This window comes from Garra rufa, chromosome 3, assembly GCF_049309525.1.
Source record: "Garra rufa chromosome 3, GarRuf1.0, whole genome shotgun sequence".
NCBI classification, from domain to species: Eukaryota; Metazoa; Chordata; class Actinopteri; order Cypriniformes; family Cyprinidae; genus Garra; species Garra rufa.
This window is the reverse complement of record NC_133363.1, coordinates 17706555-17733503: the sequence shown is the minus strand read 5'-3', so window position 1 is coordinate 17733503 and position 26949 is coordinate 17706555. Positions and strand designations below refer to the sequence as shown.

Genomic DNA, 26949 nt, shown 5'->3' with positions numbered 1-26949 from the left:
CGTCGTAGCTTAAGAAATTTAAGGTTGAACTGTTGAATTATGGTTGAAAGGTTGTCACATGGACTATTTTACTGATGGTCTTTACTACCTTTCTGGGCTTAAATGTGGTAGTACTGTTGCTGTTAATCCAGTGCATAAAGCTCTCAGATTTCATCAAAAATATCTTAATTTGTGTTCCAAATATGAACGAAGGTCTTACAGCTTCGCAACGACATGAGGATGAGTAATTAATGACAAAATTTTTATTTCTGGGTGAACTATTCCTTTAAACAATTATAATAAATTAGCTTTGTGTATTTGTCTGCAAAATAAAAATGCTGTCTTGTTGTTCGATTTACAGGTTGAGAAACCATGCAGTAGCAAACCTCAAGAGCTGCTGCTATACCCTGCTAAAGAAACTAGCCAGATAACACCACATAGTGCTGCTACACCCGCAACCCATGAAAAATCCCCAATTCATCAGAAAAAACCTCAGACTCAAAGATCATCTCCCTCTCCCAAATCAAGCACTCCGACATCCCCTAGGGATATACCACCTGACGTCAAGCAGAAGCTTGGAGAGCTGCTCTTGAAATACAGCAGTGGTCTGTGGGCCCACGCTTTGCCTAAACTGTATCAAGACACATATAAATGCAAACTACCAGAGTTTGTGCTGGACCACCTCACCCTGCTTTCAGATATATGCACAATTGACTACCCCATGCCGGACAACCCCAAAAGAGCAATTCTGTATGCAAAAGTAGTGGAGGACGAAAACCGTAACCAGTCGGGATTGGCTGGGTCAGAGACAAAAGAAACAGTAGAGCGACGTTTAAGCAGTCAGACTGTTCCTTCTCTTGTCATTCCTAGAGAGGAGTACCCTTCTGTTCTTGTGGTGGAAGCAAGTGACACAAACTACGTCATTCTGAGGTGCAATTTATAATCAATATCTTACAATTACCCTTATCATGCCTTAACAAACTTCAATAGTTTAGAATCAGAATCAGAAAACAAAAATGCCTCACTCCTTCCAAACAACTAAGCTAAAATGTTTTGGTTCATCTTAGAGCCAGTAGAATTGGATCAGAGCTTGGATTTCTGTCTTTGAATTTTTGAAAAATGCTTGTGGAGGAAAAATATGTCAGGCCACTGTGAAGGTTGGCAGCCACTGTTGTGCTCTTGATGAAGTGTGTGTGTCTGTTTATATGCAGGTACATAGGTGAAGGATACTCCAAGGCGCAGGAAAAGTTAGAAGATGAAATGAGAGAGTTCTATGGGCAAGACATTAACAAGGTGGCTCTGACCTCACCATTAGTAGGTCAGCTGACTGCTATACGTGCTGAGGAAGAGGAGGAGATCCTCCGGGCACAGGTCTGTGAGGTTATGGCCGACAATGTCAAGGTACGTTTTTGTCTGTCATAAAAAAAAATTGGGATCATAGCAAGCATTTCAAGAGGTGTTTTGACAATTCAGAGCTACCGTACAAGCAAGTGCCAAAATCCAGAACAGGATTTGACAAGTTGATCAACTTTGTCTCGCAGCACAAGGTCCTTGCGCACTGAGTTCACAGCAATTGGTGGTCTTCTTTTTAATATGTGGCTCCAATATTGTTAGCAAAGCATCAAACCGAGCCACTGACATCCTGAAGTAAACTTTGAATTGCAGGTGATAATTCCGCAGCTCTTTAATAAGAAGAAGGATCTCGCCTTCCTCTCTATATCTTAGGATTGGATGGACCCATATTTTCTCTTTCTTTTTCTCTTTTTAAGAAGAGAAAGAACTAAATCATCCTCACTGCTTGGCTTCATTTTGTATTGTTTTGCAAATTGTTTTTGGAACAGAATAATTAATACGCATCAGACTCAGTGGGCAAGGTTAGGATGACGAATACAAAAAAACGCTTGCGAAAATTTTGGACTCGGTATGCAAGGACCTTAAGTTTTCAATTTATTTCAAAAGCTAGAAGTGGCGTTATATTGAAATAACAACTGAAACAATTATATTAAATTTTAAATTAAAATTCACAGCAATTTCTTCTCAATAAAATACTTTAGATTTTGACATAAATAAAAAAATGTATGTGCATTACAGAAATTTTCATGACTTTTAAATATTTTTTTTTAATTCCTGTGACTTCTCCAGCTCTAGAAATCTAGAATTTCCTAATGTTTTCAGGTATCCAAGACTATTAAATGAAAATAATAAATATGACATCAGGTTTTATTTAGATTTTTAGATGTTTACCTTATTTTTAAAAGCTTGTTTTTGTCTTATATTTAAATCAATTTAAGTTAAATGCACAATATGTACATTTTTTATGATCCATATAAATATCTAAGAGTGTTATATTTTTTGTTGACTTGTGTTTAAATCCATAGAAATAAGCAATTTTAACTAGTAGCTAGGGCTGGGCGATATGGCCTAAAAATAAAATCCCAGATTTTTTCACAAAAAATCCGATTTACGATTTGAATCGATTTTTTCCCCCCTACTACTTATAGCATGTAAAGAAACCCCAGCTTTTCCACAATATATATGGGCATATGCAATATACATTGCAACTGCATCAGTGATTGCTTTCCACCAGGCCCCATTCTTATCATACCAGACACAGTAAATGTTTTTAAGACAAATAAATATAAGATGGGAGGAATATATAAATTGCCATGCTTTTCTCTTGCACTTATATCGTATACAAAAATATACAATTTTGAACACAGAAATATTAAATGATTTAAAAAAACTGAAACGATCTGCCAGCAGGTAAGACACTGATTTAATTACTGAATCATTTCATACATTTGATTCGTTTGAACGGATGGTTCATTCAAGAATAAAGCAAGTGACTCTTTATGAATGGAAAATTGAATCATTTCACTAGATTCGTTTAAAAACGCACGTTCATTCATAAACGAAACACCGCTGTGTTTGAATGGAGATGCGCAGCGGCTCAGCTGTGACTTGTTTCAGATTACTTCTGACAACGAAATAGAGCAAAATCAGGCAATAGTGTTATAGTCAGACTCTAGAGCCCTGATATGCAAATAATTCGCCATTGTCTTCAATCATCTCTCTACTCTGTTTATGTGGTAGCCTAAGTGAAATTGTATGTACTGTAATGTAACAGGCTAACTTGCTAGCAAGCAGCTAATCATGTCCCCTTAGTGACTCGCGTTATTTTACCAGAACGCGTTGTTTTCCGTTCTGAATACATACATACGTATTATATATATATAAAAAGAATTGCGATACCTCGATTTAATAAAAAAATTAAATCGTCTTAAAACGTTCGAATTAATCGAAAAAATCAAAAGAAACGCCCAGCCCTACTAGTAGCTTATCCCTTGCCTCTATTTCTAATTATATTTTATAGAAATCATGGAAACACTAAAGACGTTTTAATGTGATATGCGTTTTATTTGACACAGAGCAGCCTTATAACAGAACTTTCAACACACTCAAATGTATCTAGTATGATAAAACAGCTCTGCTTTACCCCACCGACCCATGACTGGAAAGTCTGGAAGTGTTTGACTGTTTTCGAGCCGCTTATTATTAGCAAATTACTCTAGCGAGTTTGGTTTACTTCCATGGCTTTCAGCCCCACCCTGCTTCATGCTACAGCGACATTAATAAATCTTTAATACGTTATTATGTCATCAAACTACGTCTTTGTTTCTGAGTTTGTTTTGAGTATGCACCCTCTAGCTGTGAAAATTACACACTGTGCCTTTAAGTATCTTGCGGCTCCCCCTAGAGGGTCCCAGCCCTCTGGTAGAGAACCACTGGTCTAATGCAGTTCACAGTGGATCATTATGTTTTTCTGTTGAAGAACTGAAGCTGTTTTGATCTGTGACATATTTTGTGTAATAGTTTTGCTTATAAAACATTTTGTAATAATTATAACTACACTTTGTTATTTGAACAGGTGTACTATGTGGATCATGGCTTTTCTGAAGTCATCAGCAAGAGCAAACTATTTGAGTTACATGAGAAGTTTTATAGATTGCCTTTCCAAGCCACCAAATGTAAACTAGCAGGTGAGATTTGCATGAATTTCAGTTATGAATTTACTTAGGCAAAATAATTTTACATTTAATGCCAAAAATTGTTTAATATCAATTCGTTTCAGGCCTGGAGTCATTCAGTCAGGAGCAGGCAGTACTGAAGAGGTTTGAGTCCATGGCAACTGGCAAGATCCTGTTGGCTGAAATCTTAGAGCGTGAACATGTGCCTCTGGTGGTTCTGTATGACACATCACAAGATGATGATATCAACATCAATGCTGCCTGTATGAAAGCTCTGCAAGACAAATCCTTAGAGAGTCCTTTAAAGGTAACCAAAAATTAAAATGTTTGATATTACAATGAAACCCTAATATGCAAAAAAATACTGTGCTGGTACCATGGGGCAAATGCCAATGTGCCTTAAGAATACTATGTTATTGCCAAGGTAGTTATGTGTTTTTGAAAGTCTCTCATGCTCAGAAAGGCTGCATTTATTTGATCAAAAATACAGTAAAAACAATAATATTTTGAAATGTTTTTATAACTGTTCCCTATTTTAATATATTTTAAAATAAAATGTATTCCTGTGATGCAAAGCTGCATTTCAGCAGCGATTACTCTAGTTTTTAGTGTCACATGATCCTTGAAAATCCTTCTAATATGCTGATTTGGTGCTCAAGTTACATTTTTTGTTATTATCGATGCAGAAATCTGTTGTTTTGCTTAATATTTTTTTCTTTAATGGTTAGAAAGTTCTAAAGAAGAGCATACACTGTACATCTATTACATATACTGTATATATTTGCATTCTGTCATAGGTGAACAGTGCCTATATGAATGTGAATGTGACCAGTGTTTGCTCAGATGGGACAATCTACTGCCAGGTGCCCTCCAGAGGCCTGACTAAACTCAACGAAATTCTGGAGAAGACCGAACACTATTTCCATTCCCAGGTACCACTCTTGCAACATGCATAATCTCTGTATTTGCAGCTTCAAATATGTTGCTAGAAACTTCTTTAGAGGAGGTGAAGAGGCCAAAATAGACAGATTGGGATTATGGGTTTAATCAGATTGGCAGGCGTCAAGTACATAATCCCTAGTAAAGAGTTACCTGCTGGCACAGATTCTGTGCTAGAGTGCCTAACATAGTCATAAGTGTTTTAAATAATTGTTCATTGTATATTATTACGTATCAGTACCCTGTAGAGAAATGTGATGTCCATTTCATTATGTATTTCCTCCTGTTGTCTGGCAAACAGGACATGCTCACATATCTTTCCCTTATGAAAGGTCACATCAGAGTTGCTGGTTTCACGGCCTTTCTGTGGCAAAAACTGTTTGGCTCGATATAAAGGCAAATGGTCCCGGGTGAAGGTGAGTCTGTACTGTTAATGAAATGGCTAACAAAAGAAAGGAGTTAATAACGACTATTGTAAATCCGTAAGTCCAAAGGCCTCAAATGATCATTTGATCTATTTGTTCCTTTGTTTCTTTATTTGTATTTTGTGAAATAGTTCCCTCGTGCGCCAGGAACGCTGCATTCATGTTGTGTAGGAATTACCAGAATTATGAGAGTGACAATTGGAAGATTGTTCATGTCCTCAGACATTTTTTAATTTTATGGTATTATAATGCTAAAATGTCACCCTGGACCAAACCAGTCTGAAGTCATTTAGGTATATTTGTAGCAATACCCAACAATACTTTGTATGGGTCAAAATGTATTAATTTTCTTTGTCAAAAATCATTAGGATATTAAGTAAAGATCATGTTCCTTGAAGATATTTAGTGTATATATATATATTAAAATGTATCAAAACTTAATTTTTGTTTTTGTTATTAGTAATATGATTTGCTAAGGACTTCATTTGGACAAAAATGTATTTTTTTTTATTTTTTTTAGCACCCTCAGAGTTCACATTTTCAAATAGTTGAATCTCAGCCAAATATTGTCCTACTAACAAACCATATTTATTCAGCTTTCAGATGATCTCAATTCCAAAAAAAAAATGACCCTTATGACTGGTTTTGTGGTCCAGGGTCACAAATGGTTCTATGTGTGGCTTTGTTGGCAATGACTGAAAATTCCTAATTTCTGTAGAGATTCTTCTCTTACATTCTACCAAACAATAGTTTGTGGTCAGTAAGCTTGTTTTAAATTCATTTATTCTTTTATTTAGCAAGGATGTTCTTTCAAACATTCTGTTCATCATAGAATCCTAAAATATGACTTAAAATGATTTAAAACGATCATATGACGCTGAAGGCTAGAGCTGAAATGTCAGAATCAAAGAAATAAGTTACAATTTAATACATATTATCATAGAAAACAGTTATTTTAAACTGTAATAATATTTCACACTATTACTATTTTTTACTATATTTTTGATCAAATAAATGCAACCTTGGTGATCATGAGAGACTTCTTTCTGTGGTTTCACCATAGATAACAAACCTACATGGAAGCCGTGTGCTGGACATCTTGTTTGTGGATGTAGGAGTTCAGGCATCCGTGGAGGTCACTGAGTTGAGAGAGATCCCACCTCCTTTGCTGCGTGACCTCATATCCACCCCGGCCCAGGTCAGACAACAGCTAATGATGGCACAAAGAGGTTAATGAGAGTAGTGGTTTATAAAAGCAGTTTGTGTTGATTTTGAGATTTTTTTTTAATGAAGGGCATTAAAAACTGTTGCTTTTGTTTGCAAACAGTAATAAGTTTATGGGTAACACTTTAGAATAATGGGCCGTTGTTAACAAGTAACTATGCAGGAAGTAATAGGTAGTTCTACATTAACACTTAACTTAATACTATTAACTAATAGAAAAGAAAGATTAACTAAGCAGTAGGTAATTGCTCATTTTGGACAAAGGTAGTCCCTTATTAGGTATTTGATAATTACTAAAGAAAAAATTGTCATTGAGAACTACTTGTGAACTGTGACCAATTCATAAAGAATAACTAATTAATTATCACAACAGTAACATTTATAAAATCAACAATTAGGTTCTTTGTGCAAACTAATTTATGAAAACCACCACCATCACCGGTTGAAGTACTGGTTGAAATTGTGACTCTGACCAAAATATGAATGGATGTGTTCTCTGTTCATTTCAAACAAACATATAATTTATTTAATTAGGATGTAATGCCATCAATGATTGGATTCTCATGATTGGATTATTTCACTATTGTGAGCTGCATTTAGTTCAATGTTGTTTTTTTTTTTTTTTTTTTTTTTTTAGTATTCTGGGGCAGGCTTCTCTTTAGTGTGATAGTAAATATGTTATTTTGCTTCCGTAATGAAGACATTAACTGCATTTATTTTGTTAAGCACAAACACAACATTTTCCACATTACAATGTCTGTTAGAATATCAGTATAGTGCTTCAAAGAAATGCATGGCTGTACAGTATGTCATATAAAATATGATAAAAACTGTTTATTGTAAATTACTTGCAAAATCCATCTTAACCCCTCAATAATAACTCAAGTGTTACCTTGTCAGTCCACATGAACTACTAGTGTGATCTGGCCCATTATTTTAAAGTGAAAAACATCTTAACCCTTCACTAATAACTCAAGTGTTACCTTGTCAGTAACATGTTAACCCCTCAATAATAACTCAATTGTTACCTTGTCAGTCCGCATGAACTACTAGTGTGATCTGGCCCATTATTTTAAAGTGAAAAACATGTTAACCCCTCAATAATAACTCAAGTGTTACCTTGTCAGTCCGCATGAACTACTAGTGTGATCTGGCCCATTATTTTAAAGTGAAAAACATGTTAACCCCTCAATAATAACTCAAGTGTTACCTTGTCAGTCCGCATGAACTACTAGTGTGATCTGGCCCATTATTTTAAAGTGAAAAACATGTTAACCCCTCAATAATAACTCAAGTGTTACCTTGTCAGTCCGCATGAACTACTAGTGTGATCTGGCCCATTATTTTAAAGTGAAAAACATCTTAACCCCTCACCAACATGTCTATATGCAACGTGATCTCATGATAATTCGTATGTATTTACATAAAATGTGGTTCTCCAAAACGTACATTTACTTACGTTTTTCCAGACACTAAAACATACAATACTGACATATTTACAGCATCTAAACGTACAAATACTTAGTATTTTTAGCATTTTAAGGTCTACAAAATGTTAAACAAGACTACACTTTAAACCATTAAAATAAATGACATTTCTGCAATCGTTTAACCATTCATGTAATATTAGCTTCGTTTGCCGTGGTGGGACACAAAAGGCGTTTTCTCCGACATGCTGTGACTAACAATACAACCATAAAATGCACCGAACACGCATCATAATCATAAAATCAAACAATTTTATTTGTACGCTGTAATCCAGATCTTCAGAATTCATACGATTGCGAGGACCAGACCCAAATTCAAGCCTTTATATGACGATCGTGACATCTCCATCCCGAGCAGCGACTCCAGCAGCAACAGCAATAAACCCTGCGCTGCAGTGCATTTAACAATTCAAATACAAACGCACCAGGAAACTACAGGCTTTACGGCAGGAAAATCGAACGTTCATTGGCTCTGGCTCTTGCCAGCATTCGCTACAGATTACGACATGCCGTGTTTCTGGTGAGATTTGTTTGAACGATGCGCAGGCGCCATCACGAAGAGGATCAGGATAATATTTTCAGCCAGTGTTGCCAGACGTACGATAATTATCGTATTTGTACCATAATTTTGACCTCTGTACGATGTACGATCAATAATACCACAATGTACGATAATTTCAGAATTTTGTGACACCATGGTCGTTGTAATTATAAGAGCTTCTATTCTCAAAGATCTAGCTGTGTGGATACTACGTCTACCTTCATGATTGTGAGGAGACGTGAACGTGCGTTACGCATGCCTTTCATCCAATCTTACGTCTTCTCAACCAATCATCGTGGAGAATGGCTCTCTCTCACAAGCACAAGTTAACGTTCCTGTCGTACTTAGGTCAGTTGTTTCAAAACTGAGGTTGTTAGTTTAACAATAAAGTATAGAAAATTAGTGCTGAAAAGGATAAATAGCTGTAACATCTAGATTAATAGCTGTATTTTGAACGTTTGACTCGGGTAAGATAATTAGTTTAGCATTGCAATAAGGTATAGAAAATGAGTGCTAAAAAGGAGAAATAGCTGTAACATCTAGATAAATATCTTTATTTTGAACGTTTGACTAAAATACGATAATTTTCTCCCAAATACGATAATTTTGAGCTTCTGGTACGATACTTGGACATTTCCAATCTGGCAACACTGTTTTCAGCCATCAGCAACCTAAATCCTACTCTGTACCTCAAAGAAACCTACTGTCTGTATTCCGCCAGAGACGACTGCGGCTGCAAACACATAGTCATTTGGATTACTTTTTGGTACGGCTGTTGACATTTTTGCAATGAATAAATGATTGCGATTGCACGTTTCCATCTTTCATGTTTTTCTTTATTACTGTACAGAGAGAGTTATGGTTAACGTTAGGTTTAGAGGTAGGAGTGTGATTAGTGACTATAATTTTTTTTATGCTATATTGTTATCAAAATGAGAATATTCCTGCATATTTTGGTCAGTTAACGTTACGTTTTATATATTACATTTTAAATCACTTATTAATATAATGAAAAAATGCATATTTGCTGTAAAATGGTTTAGGTTTGGGGGTAGGTTAAGGGGGCTATCTAAATCGCTTATTAATGAAATGATAAATTTGCATATTTGCTATAAAATTGGTAGGTTTATGTTTGGGGGTATTATGTTTGGAGGACATTTTAAAATTAAAGTAAAATTAAACTCTTAAAATAAATTTGGCACAGTAAATATACCTAGCCACAAGCAAGGTAACACTTGAGTTATTATTGAGGGGTTAAGATGTTTTTCACTTTAAAATAATGGGCCAGATCACACTAGTAGTTCATGCAGACTGACAAGGTAACACTTGAGTTATTATTGAGGGGTTAAGATGTTTTTCACTTTAAAATAATGGGCCAGATCACACTAGTAGTTCATGCGGACTGACAAGGTAACACTTGAGTTATTAGTGAGGGGTTAAGATGTTTTTCACTTTAAAATAATGGGCCAGATCACACTAGTAGTTCATACAGACTGACAAGGTAACACTTGAGTTATTAGTGAGGGGTTAAGATGTTTTTCACTTTAAAATAATGGGCCAGATCACACTAGTAGTTCATACAGACTGACAAGGTAACACTTGAGTTATTATTGAGGGGTTAAGATGGATTTTACAAGTAATTTACAGTAAACTTGCACTGAAGCACTAGTGCTATTCAGACATTGTACTGTGAAAAATGTTTTTGTACTTTACAAAATAAATGCAGTTAATGTCTTCATTACGGAAGTAAAAGAACATAATTATTTACTATCACACTAAAGAGAAGCCTGCCCCAGAATACTATTAATACTAATACTAAAAAAAACATTGAACATTGAACTAAATGCAGCTCATAATAGTGAAATAATCCAATCATGAGCATCAAATCATTGCTGGCATTACATCCTAATTAAAGAAATGATATTATATGTTTGTTTGAAATGAACAGAGAACACATCCAGTCATATTTTGGTAAGAGTCACAATTTCAGCCGGTGATGGTGGTGGTGTTCATAAATTAGTTTGCACAAATAACCTAATTGTTGATTTTATAAATCTTACTGTTGTGATAGTTAATTAGTTATTCTTTATGAATTGGTCACAGTTCACAAGTAGTTCTCAATGACAATTTTTTCTTTAGTAATTATCAAATACCTAATAAGGGACTACCTTTGTCCAAAATTATCACTTACCTACTGCTTAGTTAATCTTGCTTCTATATTAGTTAATAGTATTAAATTAAGTGTTAATGTAGAACTACCTATTACTTCCTGCATAGTTACTTGTTAACAACGGCCCATTATTCTAAAGTGTTACCAGTTTATGTTTGGCAGAAATATCCAGGCTTCTTTTTGTCCTTATGATTCAAGGCTGTCCATGGTCCTCCATACCCATCTGCTTTTATTCTATGAAAATAGCAGCTTAGAAATTTCAGTCAGACTATTTTGGAATAACATGAGGGTGACTCAGAGATGACAGAATAAAAAAAAAAAATAATGGGCTGATTTAATTGTTAGATCAATAATATACAAGCTTGTCTGTCTGCCTATATTTGTCACTCTGCAGGTGCTGAAGTGTTGTCTGGTTGATCTGCCTGTGAACGTAGGCTCATGGACTCCAGATGCTGTCCAGTGGCTGAGAGACACTGTTCTCCATTGCAGTGACTGCAGCTTGAAGGCCAGTAAAATACTAATGCTGCTCTCCTCTCCTTTTCGCATTTAATTTATTTTATTTGCACATAAGATATAAGAATAAAACAGGGACAGATTTCTGAAAAAGAGAAAGGCACATAGATGCTTGTACGAACTACTTCCCTACAAAACAAAAACAATGCATTATGCATTTAAATTAGCAAAGAATTTTAGCATTTACTGTAAACATTTTAGTTTGTTTCCTTAATTGTATGTTCTTGTCATTTTTGAGTATATACAGTTGAGGTTAAAAGTTTACATACACCTTGCGGAATCTGCAAAATATTAACTATTTTATCAAAATAAGAGGGATCATATAAAATGCATGTTATTGTATATTTAGTACTGACCTGAATAAGATATTTCACATAAAAGATGTTTACTTACAAAAGTTTACATACACGTGATTCTTAAGACTGTGTTGTTACCTGAATGATTCACAGCTGTGTTTTTTTTTAGTGATAGTTGTTCATGTGTCCCTTGTTTGCCCTGAACAGTTAAACTGCCCGCTGTTGTTCAGAAAAATCCTTCAGGTCCCACAAATTTTTTCAGCATTTTCATGTATTTAAACGGATGCTCAAGAAGGACACACAATGCATTAAGGACCATTTTTTGAATATTATTTTACTTATTTTGTCTTCTGGGAAAGTATCTTCTGTAGCTTCTAAAAGGCAGTACTTCATGTGAAAAAAAAAAAAAAAAAGATATTTAGGCAAGATAAGAAAATTGTACATCTTTATTCTGTTCAAAAGTTTACACCCCTGGCTCTTAATACATAGTTTTTCCTTCTGGAGCATCAGTGAGCATTTGAACCTTCTGTAATAGTTGCATACAAGCCCCTCAGTTGTCCTCAGTGTGAAAAGATGGATCTCAAAATCATACAGTCATTGTTGGAAAGGGTTAAAATACCCAAGAATGATGAAAAACCAAAGAATTTGTGGGACCTAAAGGATTTTTCTGAACAAAAGTTGGCAGTTTAACTGTTCAGGACAAACAAGGGACTCATGAATATCATGAATATATATATATATATATATGTATGTGTGTGTGTGTGTGTGTGTGTGTGTTTAATAATCTGGTTTTAGTAATTTTAGTACCTAAACTGATATTTGTAGTTTTTAAAATTAACATTTTTCATATTTTTCACTTAATATTTCTACTTCAAATTTATTTCAATTATGTTTGCAATAAAACAATTTTATTTACTTTAGTTTTATTTCATAATAACAACGCTGACATTAACAAGCTGATATTTAAAAGCATTGCTACATTCATGACATGTTGGAGGGAAAGTAGTTCATGAACCAGGAACAAAAACTAAATTTAACATAAGCCGTTTTAAGAAGATGAACCTGTTTGTGTGTTTGGTGATGTATAATATATCAGGTTGCTCCAAGTAATTTGATGTGCATTAAAATAATACCTAAAAGAAAGGCAGAAAATAAGCACTAAAAAAGATTGCATTTATTCTTTGTTATTAGATTGCTAAAGTGGATGAGCCCAAACGTCTCGCTCATGTTTATCTCTTCACCAGCAAGAACTTCCATGACACAAGCTGCAGTTTAAACCAACAGCTGGCCGACTCTAATCTGTGGAACCACCAGAAAGATGTTTACTTAAGCAGCCGGGGGCCCTCAAAATCCCTTAACGCCCCGACAAACCCTGCCACCATCCAGACCTCCAGCTTCAGCACTGATGGACAGGATAAAGCCCCACACATACCCAAGAGGATCTCATCTCCATTGGGGAGCCAGAGCACACCTCCAGGCTCTCCGCCTGAACAGCTGGTTCTTCCGCCACTGCTGGAGTTGCCTGAGATTGGGCAGAATATGGACGTGTTTGTTTCAGTGGCATGCCATCCTGGGCACTTTGTGCTACAGTCATGGCAGGATATGTCCAAACTGGTGGATTTGATGGGGGAGATGATTCTGCATTATAATAAGATGGAGGAGAAACCACCTAAAGTGAAGAAGAACCAGGTCTTTGCTGCCAAGGTGGAAAACAAGTAAGCAAACATTAGTATCTGTGTCTAGATCAGGGGTGTTCCTGAAGGGACAGAGTTCCTGTAGAGTTTAGCTCCTAAATAACTGCCTGGAAGTTTCTAATGATCCGCAAGGCCTTGTTCAGATGTTTTTAATTGGGGCTAGAGCTAAACTCTGCTGTAAGGTGGGCCTCCAGGAGCATGATTTGACCTTTGGGAATAGGATAGCTGTTTTGTCACTGAAAAGCTTGGGAGCTAACGTGTTAAATGAGGCCATGTGACCACTCATCTGTTTTATTTTGCAGCTGGTACCGTGTGCTGGTGAAGGGAGTCCTGACCAATGGTCTGGTGTCAGTGTTTCAGCTGGACTATGGCAAACATGAGCTGGTGAACTGCACCCAGCTCCGGCCCCTCACCCAGGAGTTCTGCCAGCTTCCCTTCCAGGCCATCACTGCTCAGCTGGCTGGTACACTTCATTTCCTATTAGAAAGGCTCTTTCATTTATTGAAAGGCGGTTTTAGACAAGTATTTCATTAGTTCTCAAAAAACCATCCACTGTTCTTTTAGAAGAGACTTTTTCGATGATCCCATACAGTTCCTGTGAATGATCCTACAACAACTTTTAGTTAGCAAGGACACATCAAAATGACCAACAGTGAGAGTAAACATGGAAGCCCGTTTCAGCCACTGAATGAAAAATAAAAAAGGGTAATTGCGAGTTTTATCTTTCAATTCTGACTATTTTTCTTGCAGTTGTGAGTTTACATCTTGTAATTCTGACTTTTTTTCTCAGAATTGCTTAATTAATACGTGAAATAAACTCACAATTGTGAGTTATAAAGTCAGAATACCAGGATATAAACTTGCAATTGTAAAAAATAAAGTAAAAATTGCAAGATAAAAATTCGCTATACTGAATTTTTTTCTTGCAATTCTGACTTTTTTCCACAGAATTGTGAGATATAGGGTTTCACAGACAGGGCTTAGACTAAGCCAGGATTAGGCCATAGTTCAGTTAGGACATTAAAGTCATTTATATAAACATGCCTTAGAAAAAAACATTACTGGTGAACATTTTGAGACAAAACAAGGGCACTGAGATATTTCAAGATCAATGCAAGTTTCTTTTTTAGTTGAAACAGCTCAGACATACATTTTAGTCTGGGACTAGGCTTAAGCCTTTTCTGTGTAACAATGGGGTTAAATTTGCATTTGTGATTTATAAAGTCCAATTTTGAGGGGTAAAAAGACTGATATGTTCTCAGAATTTGTGTGTTATAAAGTCAGAATTGCAAGATAACACTCAAAATGTGAGTTTAAATCTTACAAATCTGCCTGTATTTCTAAGAATTCTGAATTATTTTCTTAGAATTCCAAGTTTATATCATGCAATTCTGAAAAAGAAAGTCAGAACTGTGAGTTATTTGTGAGTTATTAATTGCAAGATATAAACGCATAATTCTGACTTTTTTCTCAGAATTGCGTGCTATAAACTCACAATTATGAATTATAAAGCCAGAAAAAAACAGGATATGAACTTGCAATTGAGAGAAATAAAGTCAAAAAAATATGTACTCAGAATTTGTGTGTTATAAAGTCAGAAATGTGAGTTTAAATCTCACAATTCTGACTTTATTTCTCAGAACTCCAACTTTTTTTCTCGGGATATAAACTTGCAATTGCGAGGGATAAAGTAAAAAAAAGTTCTCAGAATTTGCGTTATATAGTCAGAATTGCGAGATACAACTTGCTATTCTGAAAAAAAAAATGGAGAGAATTGTGAGATAGTCGCAATTACCTTTTTTAAATCTCAAAATTATGACTTTATTTGTCAGAATTCCAAGTTTATATCACGCAATTCTGAGAAAGAAAGTCAGAACTGCGAGTTATAAAGTTAGAATTGCAAGATACATACTCACAATTCTCACTTTTTTTTCATAATTGCATGATATAAACTTACGTTATGAAGTCAGAATAGCGGTATATAAACTCGCAATTGTGAGAAATAAAGTAAAAATATGGATATGTTCTCAGAATTTGCATTATAAAATCAGAATTGCGAGATAAAACTCTAAATTCTGAGAAAAGAATCAGAAATGTGAGTTTAAATCTCACAATTCTGACTTTATTTCTCAGAATTCCAAGTTTATGTCACGCAATTCTGAGAAAGTCAGAACTGCAAGTTATAAAGTCAGAATTGCAGGATATATACTCAATTCTGACTTTTTTCTCAGAATTGCGTGATATAAACTCACAATTGTCAAGTATAAAGTCAGAATAGCCAGAAATAAACTCTCAATTGTGAGCAATAAAGTAAAAAGACGGATATGTTATCAGAAAATGCATGTTATAAAGTCAGAATTGCGAGATACAACTTGCTATTCTGAAAAAAATTGGAGAGAATTGTGAGATTGTGAGTCACAATTACCTTTTTTAATTTTTTTTATTCAGTGGAGAAACAGGCTTCCATAAAACAGTTTAGCAAAGTGGTTTACCATTAAAAATCAGAATACAGTAAAATATAATAATTAAAAAAGTCATATTATTAGTATTTATAAATAAAGAAGTTCAAAAAGTGTAATCAATTTATTTTTAAACTGAGAGTAAAATACCTGTTTGGATAAAATTATGCTGAAGGAGAAGAATTATTCTCCTTTAGACTCCTCCTGTTCTTCAGTTTAAAAATAATTACACTTTTTGAACTTCTTAATGTTTATATACTAATAATATGACTTTTTCAATTACTATATTTTACTGTCTATTGTTTTTTAATGGAAGAGAGAAAGGAAATTGATTTAGGAGAGATCTGACTGAATATAACCCTTCCAAATTCATATCACTTACCAGAGTACTTTACAGACTGTGTGCTGTTTTGACTATCACTCCTGCTTCCAAAGAGCCTGGTCAAAGTCTGACTCATATGGGCCACATGATATAAGTAGTATCTCAGAAAGAACTGATCTCTGAAGAAGTTCTGGCATTTTTTTTAAATTCTGTTCAGTAGATCTGAAGATGTTTCTGATCTTTCCAGGTGTAAAACCCAGGCAGTGGTCTGAGGAGGCCTCCATTGTGTTCAGGAACCACGTCGAGAAGAAGCCTCTGGTAGCCCAACTAGAATCGGTGCAGGAGGCGTCACAGTCCTGGGAGCGTAAGGTGGTTATCTACTTGGTGGACACTTCACAAGAAGAACGGGACATTTGGCTTCATGACATTATGGCTGAATTTACTGATGAGATGTCCAACGTAGCATAGAATCCCTTGTTGAAGGTTCTCTAAGGTTGTTTATTGGGGTGATATAGATAAAAAGGTTTATTTTTTCCAAATGTGACTTGGATGCAGATATGCATCAGCAAACGTGATCCATAGAGTTTAAAGGGTAAACTTTTAGACTGAAGTATTGGAATTTTAACAACTTACATTTTAAAGAAGCAGGCTAGCAGTACCATTTCAAGGGTTTGACATCTATGCTTGGTGAAAGAGTAGGTAATGTACTTTGTAGAGTATTGCCTTTGCTTTAACACAAAATAGCTGTGAAGATCCATCATCCGTGAAATCAAACCTTCATCTTCTGTGGGACCTAAAGTTAATCATGATCACTAAAGCTGTACCAAACTCTGATGCTGTCAATCATATTCCATAATGTACCTGAAAACTGTCTGAATACATTATATAAGTTTGATTGTCCAGATGATGTGCTATGTGGTGGCTTGCTTCATGCTTTAAGTATAGCATGTTACAAAGCTGCCAGTTTACTACTCTATATGTGACCCTGGACCACAAAACCTTAAAAAGTCTTAAGTCGCTGGGGTATATTTGTAGCAATAGCCAAAAATACATACATGGTATGGGTCAAAATTATTGATTTTTCTTTTATGCCAAAAATCATTAGGAAATTAAGTAAAGATCATGTTCCATGAAGATTTTTTGTAAAATTCCTACTATAAATATATCAAAATGTAATTTTTAATTAGTAATATGCATTGTTAAGGATTTAATTTGGACAACTTTAAAGTTTTGATTTTCTCAGTATTTTGATTTTTTTGCACCCTCAGATTTCAGATTTTCAAATAGATGTATCTCGGCCAAATATTGTCCTATCCCAACAAACCATACATCAATAGAAAGTTTATTTACTGAGCTTTCACGTGATGTATACATCTCAGTTTTGTAAAATTTAACCTTATGACTGATTTTGTTGTCCAGGGTCACATATGGTCCAAAACAGACTAACAATGCACAGTGCTCTAACTTGCACAAAGCTGATAGTGTGTTTTTCAAAAATTGTTTACATGGAGAAGCTTTTTGGAGTCTTAATAGTCTAAAAGGCAAGAGATATGCTGTAGATGTACTGATGAGTTCAAAAGTTTACATACATCTTGCAGAATCTGCAAAATGTTAATTATTTGAACAAAATAAGAGGTATCATACAAAATGCATGTTATTTTTTTATTTAGTTCTGACCTGAATGAGATATTTCACATAAAAGATGTTTACATATAGTATATAAGAGAAAATAATAGTTGAATTTATAAAAATGACCCCGTTCAAAAGTTTACATACACTTGATTCTTAATACTGTGTTGTTACCTGAATGATCCACAGCTGTGTTATTTTTTTGTTTATTGATAGTTGTTCATGAGTCCATTGTTTGTCCTAAACAGTTAAACTTCCCGCTGTTCTTCAGAAAAATCCTTCAGGTCCCACAAATTCTTTGGGATTCAGCATTTTTGTGTATTTCAACCCTTTCCAGCAATGACTGTATGCTTTTAAGATCCATCTTTTCACACTTAGGACAACATATGCAAAATAAGAAAAATATAGCATTGTCATTCTGTTCAAAAGTTTACACCCCTGGCTCTCAATGCATAATTCTTACTTCTGGAGCATCAATGAGCATTTGAGCTATCTGTAATAACTGCATATGAGTCACTCAGTTGTCCTCAGTTTGAAAAGATGGATCTCAAAATCATAGAGTCATTGTTGGAAAGGGTTCAAATACAAAAAAATGCTGAAAAAAAAACAAAGAATTTGTGGGACTTAAAAGATGTTTCTGATAAACTCTGGGCAGTTAAAATGTTCAGGACAAAGAAGGGACTCATGAACAATCACTAAACAAAAAAAATGTAATATGTAAACTTTGGAACAAGGTAATTTTTATAAATTCAGCTATTATTTTCTCTTGTGGACTATATGTAAACATCTTTAATGTGAAATATCTTATTTAGGTCAGTACTAAATAAAAAAACATGCATTTTGTATGATCCCTCTTATTTTGCTAAAATAATTAACATTTTGCAGATTCTGCAACTATTGACCTCAACTGTATGTATTTGAGCTCTGGTTTTAGCATTATTTATTTAGTTTTTATTTTCTTTGTGTCTTGCTAAAAAAAATAGTGGAGGCATAAAATGTTTGGGATTGTGACCATCCAATGTATTTTAATAGCAATGGCATAGTAAATTATAGTTTTATTACCTGAATATGACAGTTAGACTTGAAAGCTAAACTGTTGGCATGTAGGATTTCACCAGTGTTTATTTTAAACAGATGCTTAATATTTTAGACATAACTGTGGAACAATCACTGATAGTAGACATAAACTTAATATATTTCCTTCAATTCCGTAAATGTCAACTTGGAATCAAAATTGAACCAATTTTCTTTATTAATACACCTTTTTGGGTTAATGTGAATGAATAAAATGTCTTCTCAATCAGCTTGTTCTTTCAGCTGACGTCAGCAGTCTTATTTTTCAAATCTTCCCATGTGAATTCCTGTGAAAGTTGACTTTTTACTGTCCAATATTCAGTTTTACTCAGAAATTATGAAAATAAAATAAGATATGAATGCCATGATTTCTATATCAGTAGTTCCCTTCCAGGTAACTCGAGCTGCGTCGCAACACTGGGAATGCCTCCTGCGTGAGCACGTCCTGAATCATGTGTGCAACTAGTCCAATAGGAGTGTGAGAAGTCACGGGCGTCATGACGTCACCGACCAAGAAGTATAAGAGCACGTACGGTGAAACACAGCGCTAGCTTCTGTCATTTCAGCAAGCGCTCTGTGTGTTGTTAATGACTCTCCGTTTTATGCAAGTTAGCACAGCTTTTGTTTTGAGAGTTATGTCCAAGTTTGTTCAGAAAGATAAGAAGCAACACTACAAAGTCACTTCATTACGAGTGAGGACACACACACTTTGTGTGTTGCTTGCATGGGTGCACAGCATGCGGCTTCAGCCCTTGAGGGGGCTGATTGCCCGCATTGCTTGTGCATGCCATTGCGGGTGCTTCGCTCCAGGAAGGCTCTCTTTTGAACTTCGCATGATCAAAGTCATGCGGCGATGCTTTCGTGCTTTAGACATGTGGAGGAAGTCTTGGTTCTTGACTCAGGGCCCAGTGCTGGGAGCTCCTTGTCGCTGCGTCACGCTTGCGACAGATACATCTCTCACTGGATGGGGAGCAGTCATGAGTGGCCGCTCTGCCCATGGTCGGTGGAGGGACCATCATCTCACGTGGCACATCAACTGCCTGGAGATGATGGCCGTGCTTCAGGCTCTGAAGCACTTTCTCCCAGACCTAAGAGGTCACCATGTATTGGTGCGCACCGACAACACAGCGGTGGTCTCTTATATCAACAACCAAGGAGGTCTGCGTTCGCGCCCCTTGTACAAGCTCCACCCTGAAGGTGTATGTGGCGGCCATAGCAGCTTACCACACCCCTCTTGGTGGCATTTCAGTGGGCAGACACCCCCTGGTTACACGTTTCCTCCGCGGTGCGCTGAGGTTGAGACCTCCAGCACGCTCTCGCGTCCCTACTTGGGACTTGGCTGTGGTGCTTGAGGCCCTGTGCAAGCCTCCATTTGAGCCTTTAGAAGAGGTCTCCGACCTTCTTCTCACTTTTAAGACTGCCTTCCTGCTGGCTATTACCTCCCTCAAGAGGGTTGGGGATCTTCAGGCCCTCTCAGTGGCCCCTTCCTTTTTAAACTTTGCGCCCGGCATGGCCAAAGCTTTTCTATACCCCCGAGTGGGGTACCTTCCGAAGGTCCCCACAGTTGCACCACGGCCTGTCGTGTTGCAGGCCTTTCATCCTCCTCCCTTTCGGGAGCCCGACCAGGCGAAGCTTAATTGTATGTGTCCAGTGTGAGCACTGGATGCATACGTCCACAGAACTGCCCTGTGGAGGAAGGCTGACCAACTTTTGGTCTGTTACGGCCCTCCGAGGAGAGGCCGTCCAGCTGCTAAGCCTTCCATAAGTCGGTGGATTGTGGATGCCATCACAGTAGCCTATGAGTCCTCTGGTCTCCCCTCACCATTGGGAGTCAAGGCTCATTCTACTACAAGTGTCTCTTCTTCTAAAGCCCTACTTTCGGGACTTTCTGTTGCTGACATCTGTAATGCAGCGGGCTGGTCTACGCCCCTAACCTTTACCAGGTACTATGGCCTGGATCTTAGAGCCTCTCCTGGCTCCTTCGTCCTCTCGCCTTGACCGGCTGGGACATCAGCAGAGACTTCTTCTTCTAAGCCCTACTTTCGGGCCTTTTCTCGAGCCCCTTATGGTTCCTTCGTCTCCTTGCCTCTTTGTCAGGGACTGTCCTCAGTATGGCAGCGTGGGTATTCTCGTTCCCAGCGTTACGACGCAGCTTGAGTTACCTGGAAGGGAACGTCTCGAACGAGACGCTGAGTCTCGAGGCCATACTTCGGCATCCCTGCAGCACTTGCTGTCTCCAGAAGCTAGCACTGTGTTTCATCGTACGTGCTCTTATACTTCCTGGTCGGTGACGTCATGACGCCTGTGACGTCTCACACTCCTATTGGACTAGTTGCACACATGATTCAGGACGTGCTCACGCAGGAGGCGTTCCCAGCGTTCCCAGCGTTGCGATGCAGCGTCTCGTGCCCTTCAGGGAACCGAGGTTACATACGTAATCCGAGATGTTCTCAACCAGGGGGCCGGGCCAATAAGGCATTAAAATCTAAAAAAAAAAAAAAAAATGTATTGAAATAAAATCTAATTAAAATAAATCAAGATGCAAACCAAAATAATTCAGTTTTTGAGATTTCGGGAATCACTAAATAAATTGTTTATTAAATTGTTCATAAACTATTTTATCCTTTGGCATTCGTTTTATTCTTCTTCTTTCGTTTCTTCCACTCGAGTCTATGGCAGCCCATAAAACTATTTGTGGGAAAGTTGTGAAATTTAGCACACAGTTAGGGGACAGTCTCAACATTAACCATAGCAAGTTTTGAGTCTCTAACTCTAACAAGTTTTAACTCTCTAGCGTCCTTTCTTCTGAATCCTTGGCTCATGTAGAGTCAATTGGACACCAAAATTCAGAATTAAGGTCAAGTTTTTGCTGCTTTTAATAGTTCAAAAAACCTACTTTTGATGAACTTGTCCTAGACGGTTTGTCTGATTTTCACCAAAATTGGCTCAGATTATCTTTAGACCATGCTGGCAAAAAGATGTGAAATTCAAGTTAATTAGTCAAACTGTTCTGGAATAACACGCAAATAAATTCCACGAAGAGCACACAAAAATGGATGTGAGGCTATATCTTCACAACAGTTTGGTGTATTGTGAGTCCATACATTGTGCAAACCGAAATGGCAAAACAAGGGATAATCCAAGACAATGACCCTTGCCTGTTTTCTCATCATGTCTGATCTCTGCCTGTCCTGAACATTATTGCCTAATTATACAGGTCCTTCTCAAAAAATTAGCATATTGTGATAAAGTTCATTATTTTCTGTAATGTACTGATAAACATTAGACTTTCATATATTTTAGATTCATTACACACAACTGAAGTAGTTCAAGCCTTTTATTGTTTTAATATTGATGATTTTGGCATACAGCTCATGAAAACCCAAAATCTCAAAAAATTAGCATATCATGAAAAGGTTCACTAAAAGAGCTATTAACCTAATCATCTGAATCAACTAATTAACTCTAAACACCTGCAAAAGATTCCTGAGGCTTTTAAAAACTCCCAGTCTGGTTCATTACTCAAAACTGCAATCATGGGTAAGACTGCCGACATGACTGCTGACCATAAGGCCATCTTTGACACCCTCAAGCAAGAGGGTAAGACACAGAAAGAAATTTCTGAACGAATAGGCTGTTCCCAGCGTGCTGTTTTGAGGCACCTCAGTGGGAAGTCTGTGGGAAGGAAAAAGTGTGGCAGAAAACACTGCACAACGAGAAGAAGTGACCGGACCCTGAGGAAGATTGTGGAGAAGGACCGATTCCAGACCTTGGGGGACCTGCATAAGCAGTGGACTGAGTCTGGAGTTGAAACATCCAGAGCCACCGTGTACAGGCGTGTGCAGGAAATGGGCTACAGGTGCCGCATTCCCCAGGTTAAGCCACTTTTGAACCTGAAACAGCGGCAGAAGCGCCTGACCTGGGCTACAGAGAAGCAGCACTGGACTGTTGCTCAGTGGTCCAAAGTACTTTTTTCGGATGAAAACAAATTTTGCATGTCATTCGGAAATCAAGGTGGAGGAAGACTGGGGAGAGGGAAATGCCAAAATGCCTGAAGTCCAGTGTCAAGTACCCACAGTCAGTGATGGTCTGGGGTGCCATGTCAGCTGCTGGTGTTGGTCCACTGTGTTTTATCAAGGGCAGGGTCAATGCAGCTAGCTATCAGGAGATTTTGGAGCACTTCATGCTTCCATCTGCTGAAAAGCTTTATGGAGATGAAGATTTCATTTTTCAGTACGACCTGGCACCTGCTCACAGTGCCAAAACCACTGGTAAATGGTTTACTGACCATGGTATTACTGTGCTCAATTGGCCTGCCAACTCTCCTGACCTGAACCCCATAGAGAATCTGTGGGATATTGTGAAGAGAAAGTTGAGAGACACAAGACCCAACACTCTGGATGAGCTTAAGGCCGCTATCAAAGCAGCCTGGGCCTCCATAACACCTCAGCAGTGCCACAGGCTGATTGCCTCCATGCCACACCGCATTGAAGCAGTCATTTCTGCAAAAGGATTCCCGACCAAGTATTGAGTACATAACTGAACATAATTATTTGAAGGTTGACCTTTTTTGTATTAAAAACACTTTTCTTTTATTGGTCGGATGAAATATGCAATTTTTTTTGAAATATGCAAATAGGCTCATTCTCCAACTCTCCCCGAGTTAATAAGTTGATTTTTACCGTTTTGAAATCCATTCAGCCGTTCTCCTGTTCTGGCGATATCACTTTTAGCATAGCTTAGCATCGATCATTCAATCCTATGAGACCAATAGCATCGCGTTCAAAAATTACCAATGAGTTTCAATATTTGTCCTATTTAAAACTTGACTCTTCTGTAATTATATTGTGTACTAAGACCGGTGGAAATGCAAAGCTGTGATTTTCTAGGCCGATAAGATTAGGAACTACATTCCCATTCCGGCGTAATAGTCAAGGAAGTTTGCTGCTGTAACATGGCCGAAGCAGGCGCCAAGTTTTAAATAGAACAAATATCGAAACTCGTTGGTCATTGCCCAATAGTAAAATTCAAACACTGGGAGCCCAAGGCCTCCCATCTGTGTGGGTTTCTGTAAGTGCGTTTTCGCAATCCGGGGGGTCTTGTAAGCCCAAATAAATGGCATGATGATTGAATCTAGAAGCTTGAAAAAAGATACAGGTATATAGATAGGCAAGTTTTGAAAAAGGTATAGGAATTGTGGTAAAGTGACCATTTTAATTGCATTAATTTTGCCAATCACATATAGTGGAAGGAGCCTCCATCGCTCAATATTTTCTTTCAGTTTTTCAATCCTGACTAAAAAATTAAGTTTAAATATCTGCTTAGGGTTTTTTGGAACCACAATGCCAAGGTATGTAAAGTGGTCTTCTACTATTTTAAAAGGTAAGGGACTAGCCTGGCTGGAGTTTGTGTGTCTAGCAAGAGACATAAACTCACTTTTGGACCAGTTAATAGTATACCCAGAGATTTTTCCAAAAGCATTAATATAGTTAAGCAAATGGGGAACTGATTTGGCTGGGTCAGACAGATATATTAATAGATCGTCAGCGTATAGACTAACCAAAGCTTCATCATTTCCAATCTTTATTCCATGTATTTGTGGGTGACTTCTAATCCCTATGGCAAGTGGTTCCAATGCAATATCAAAAAGGAGAGGGGAAAGGGGGTCTCCTTGCCTAACTCCTCGACACAATGCAAATGGGTTGGATTTGTTAGAGTTTGTCAAAATGGATGAACGAGGACACAAATATAACATTTTTACCCATTTGATGAAACAACTTCCAAACCCAAAGTGTTCAAGCGCTTTCAGCATGAATGGCCACTCTATTTGATCAAACGCTTTTTGGGCATCTAGTGAAATAATTGCACCTGAGGTTTCTCTACCACAATCCCTATATAGGATGTTAAGTAGAAGGCGAACATTGCAAAAAGAAAAGCGACCTGGTATAAACCCAGTTTGGTCTGGGTGTACTATTGTTGAGATATGTTGTCCAAGTCTGTTTGCCAATACTTTTGTTATCACCTTCTGATCAAAATTGAGAAGCGATATAGGTCTATAATTGGCCGGATCGGTATTGTCTTTTCCTTTCTTTAACAGAACACAAATATTGGCCTCATATAATGAATTAGGAAGTCTGCCATTTTCATTTGAGTAATCATTCTCAATAAGTAAGGGGCAAGTTTTAAAGCAAAGGCTTTATAAAATTCACATCCAAAGCCATCCGGACCTGGTGCTTTGCAAGACGGAAAGGACTTGATGGCCTCTAAGATGTCTGCTTCGGAAAATGAGCCTTCTAGGTTCTCTTTTGCAATTTCATCTAATTGGGGAAGGTTGAGATTATCAAAAAAAGAATCATAATCTTCTTGACTAACTTTGCATTTTGAGGAATAAAGATCTAAATAAAAATCCCTAAAAGATTCATAAATTTTTTCTGGACTGGTTACAATTTCCGCTGTTTTTGATTTAATTTGGTGGATGGTTTGCTTTGCCTGCTCACCCCTTAATTGTCTGGCTAATAACCTTTCTGGCTTATCACTCAATTCAAAGTGTTTTTGTTTCATTTTAAGTAAGAAATTCTCAACTCTTTTGCCTAGAATCGAATTATATTCATATTTTAACTTCAATATCTGATTGTAATCTTGTTGTAATCCAGATTTTCTATATTCCTTTTCTAATGTTGTTAATACATTTTCAATTATTAAAAGCCTGCTATTGATATTTTTCTTAATAGCTGTTTCATAAGCAATAATATGACCCCTCATGACTGCCTTAAGGGTATCCCATAAAATAGAATCGGAGACTTGGCCATTATCATTATTCATAAAGAAATCATCCAATTTAGCATTAATGTATTTTTCAAAAGCTGGGTCTTTAAGTAGATAAGGATTGAATCGCCAATAATAGTTTTGTCGAGGCAGAACATTGTTAAGCTTAAGCGAAATGGGACTGTGGTCTGATATCAACATGTTGTGATACTGTGTATCAGTTATTCTATGTATCAGTTCAGAAGAAACCAAAAAACGGTCAATCCTTGTATAAGACTTATGAACGTGTGAGTAAAACGAGTACTCCCTATTCATTGGGTGTTGCAACCTCCAAATATCTACCATGTTCCTATCATCAATCAATCCATTGAGGATCTGTACTGAGGTTATGCTAGGAGGTGGCTTTGAAGATGATTGGTCTGAGAACGGATCTAAATAGCTATTGAAATCCCCACCTACAACAACATTTACACACCCTGGGATTAAATCAAAGATTTTCTTAGAGGGTCGTCAGTATTTGGACCATATATATTTATCATTGTAATGTACAAAGAATTAAGATGTCCTGAAATCATTACATATCTACCATGAGAATCTGTAGTCATCGAATCAAGCTGAAAAGAAATACCCTTTCGAAATAAAATTGCCACCCCTCTTGCCTTACTACTGAAAGGAGCCTGATACACCTGGGAGATCCAGTTTGCCCTAAGTTTACGTTCTTGTCCCACAGCTATATGTGTTTCTTGAAGAAATAAAATGTCTGCTTTTAGGGACTTTAAGGCATTCCACTCCACTGAAGGTTTGGAGCGGAAAATGAAAATAAATACGGCCTTTTAAAATTTAAATGTTCCAGCGATTTCATTCCGTCAACCCCTTAGAACACACCAAGAGCTAAACTCAGGTGTTTGCAAGTAGTTTTATTTAAAACGGAGAGAGCTGCCTTCAGCCAGTGTTTTCTGTTGTACTGACATGAGAGTCAAGGCTCCGAGCTCTCGGTCTGCGAACTACATCACTAAGCCTCTTTTAAAAGCATTTAAATAAAAACAGTCCAGCGACTGTACACAATGTAAACAGATTATCATTTTAAAGAGCTAAGCGCATATGAGCTGTTTTATGTGGTTTACGGATGAGCTTCGGGGCTGGCGTTTCTTCGTCCGTGTTCACAAAACTACATATTTTAAAGGCATTAAAAAAAAAAAAAAAAAAAAAAACACTCCAGCGATTGAACAATAATAGTAGATTAGTGTATTTAAAACGTTAAAATGCTTGCTTATTTGTACTGCATTTTTGTGGAAACGAATAAGCTAGTAAAGACTGTTTCATATGGTCTCATCGTTTGAACCACGTTAGTTCAACAAAGTACGGCTGTTGTTAAAGACCTCACCAACTAATAACTTATGCTAT

At 36.9% G+C, this 26949-nt stretch overlaps 1 protein-coding gene across 1 annotated transcript in view; it reads left to right on the top strand.

Annotated features, from left to right (window-relative positions):
- The window catches only part of tdrd7b (tudor domain containing 7 b), a 34502-nt gene extending 15475 nt beyond the window's left edge, over positions 1–19027 (top strand). Inside the window, exons 7-17 of the mRNA XM_073835786.1 lie at positions 341–909; positions 1191–1380; positions 3908–4019; positions 4112–4314; positions 4805–4939; positions 5279–5362; positions 6435–6569; positions 11188–11298; positions 12794–13317; positions 13599–13759; positions 16325–19027. Coding sequence (XP_073691887.1) covers positions 341–909; positions 1191–1380; positions 3908–4019; positions 4112–4314; positions 4805–4939; positions 5279–5362; positions 6435–6569; positions 11188–11298; positions 12794–13317; positions 13599–13759; positions 16325–16545 — 2445 coding nt within the window. The 3' untranslated portion in view covers positions 16546–19027. The remainder of the gene's footprint in view (positions 1–340; positions 910–1190; positions 1381–3907; positions 4020–4111; positions 4315–4804; positions 4940–5278; positions 5363–6434; positions 6570–11187; positions 11299–12793; positions 13318–13598; positions 13760–16324) is intronic.
- The last annotated feature ends 7922 nt before the right edge of the window (positions 19028–26949 follow it).